Consider the following 1,786-nt stretch of genomic DNA (forward strand, 5'->3'; position numbering starts at 1 on the left):
ATGTAACAATTCAATCAGAATTAGAATTAAAAATGTTCATCTTAATCAGCAGATAAATTGTACTCCCTCCGTCCCATAATAGAAGAGCGTTTTTCACACTTCTTTGAAAACTTGCACCAAGATAGCTTAATAATAGGTATTCATCCACATGAAGAGGGCTACGTAAGAACGTACTCTTGATGCTCCATTACGAGCCAATAAAATCCGCTCTTTGTCGAAAAATGTAAGACCGTACATCAATTGGCGACTCGACTAAATGATAAAGGTGAGAGGCAGCAGAGTTTCTCTAATGATACCTTCTGAACGCGGGCAAGCAAACGGGTAAGGTCACTCTTGAGGCTCCGCACACGCTCCAAGTTCTTAGTGCTGACATTCTTGGTGAGCTCATCGAGCACGGGAATAGCGCGCCTCTCAAGATCAGCCACACTGGAGTCCAACGTGGAGCACACGGCCTCAAGCCCGACCTCCAGCACCTGGAACTCGAATGGCAACTCATGCTCTGCCCCGGTGGCCTCATTAAGACAGGGCACCTGATCCCCGGGCGAACCATCCTGCTTGACCCCATTGCTATCACCGCCGTGTTCACCATTCCCACCCACCAGGCTCCTCAGAGGGAGATGCTGCCTCAATTGGTCGACGAAAGGGAGCACCTCCTGCATCAGAGGGTCCAATAGGAGGACCTCCTCCGCAGTAACAATCGCCCTGATGAATTCTAGGTTGATGACCATCGCCTTCTCTCTAGCTGCACAATCAATCATCGTATATGAGTATGTAATGCTTGGGTCTGCTTGGTTTTGGCAAGAGCAAAATCCGCGTCCCTGATGGCGGTCGGTATTGATTTAGCGAGCGCTCACCGAGGATGTTTGAGGAGTGGGAGAAGACAGGGCCGAGGATGCGGAGGTCGCGCGGGGGCACGCCCGCGCGGCGGATGATGGAGGCCTTGTCGAGCTCCAGGATCTCAGAGGAGCCCCACCGGTCCAGCCGCATCCACAAGCGGGCGCCGGCCTTCTTCTTGCCGACCTTGCCGGACACGCCGGCCACGGCGGCACTACCCCCGGGAGAGGGGGCAGGCGGAGACGTGGTGGTCTGCGGCGCGGGGGGCGGAGTGGTCGGGGAGGGGGGAGGCGGCGAGCTGGGCTTGGGCAGGGAAGGGAGGCGGCGCGCGGAGCGGGTGCGCTTGGTGGAGGACGAGGAGGAGGCGGCGGAGAAGAAGGGCAGCTTCCTGCCTCCGGATCGCCTCCCCATGGCGGCGGCGGCGGCGGAGGCGGCGGCTTTGATCGAGGTCGTTGGGTAGCGTGGTGCGGCACGGGAAGAGAGGGGCTGGCAGTTCGGGACGCGTGGTTCGCGTCCAATCAATATCTGCTGCAGCTCCGGGGTGGGCTGGGCTGGAACCAGGAAGTGTGTGCGTGGGGAGTCGGGTACGGCGCCAACCGTTAGGGCGTGCCCCCGCGCGGTTACAAGCGGATACAAGCCAGTGTCATGTCATCTATAGCTCATCTTATAGCTAACATGTACAATAATAGATCAAAAGAGTGTACTATTTTTTTATTATGTGGCCCACCTTTCATTCTCACAAAGTGCCTAGGAGCACATGCTAGAGCTGGCTCTTCACGAAAAGCCGGCTTACCTTCTCTTTCCTCTTCTCTTTCCTCCAACTAAGCAGAAATATACTAGTTTATTCCTTATAGCCCGCTGACTCAGCTCTATTGTACTTGCTCTTAGTTTACCCGCCACAGAGCTGAGACGGGAGGCTCCCTGTTCAGCCATTGATTGTTGCGTCATGATT

The 1,786-nt window shown here is 55.6% G+C and overlaps 1 protein-coding gene across 1 annotated transcript in view; it reads right to left on the minus strand.

The window, feature by feature from the left end:
• Window positions 1-1,353, minus strand: part of LOC119338354 (putative magnesium transporter MRS2-G) — a 2,754-nt gene extending 1,401 nt beyond the window's left edge. The window contains exons 1-2 of the mRNA XM_037610667.1: window positions 855-1,353; window positions 297-742 (exon numbers count right to left, since the gene is read on the minus strand). Of these exons, the coding sequence (XP_037466564.1) occupies window positions 297-742; window positions 855-1,245 (837 nt within the window). The 5' untranslated portion in view covers window positions 1,246-1,353. The remainder of the gene's footprint in view (window positions 1-296; window positions 743-854) is intronic.
• Window positions 1,354-1,786: the final 433 nt, after the last annotated feature.

The sequence above is a fragment of the Triticum dicoccoides genome, chromosome 1B (genome assembly GCF_002162155.2).
Source record: "Triticum dicoccoides isolate Atlit2015 ecotype Zavitan chromosome 1B, WEW_v2.0, whole genome shotgun sequence".
NCBI lineage: Eukaryota > Viridiplantae > Streptophyta > Magnoliopsida > Poales > Poaceae > Triticum > Triticum dicoccoides.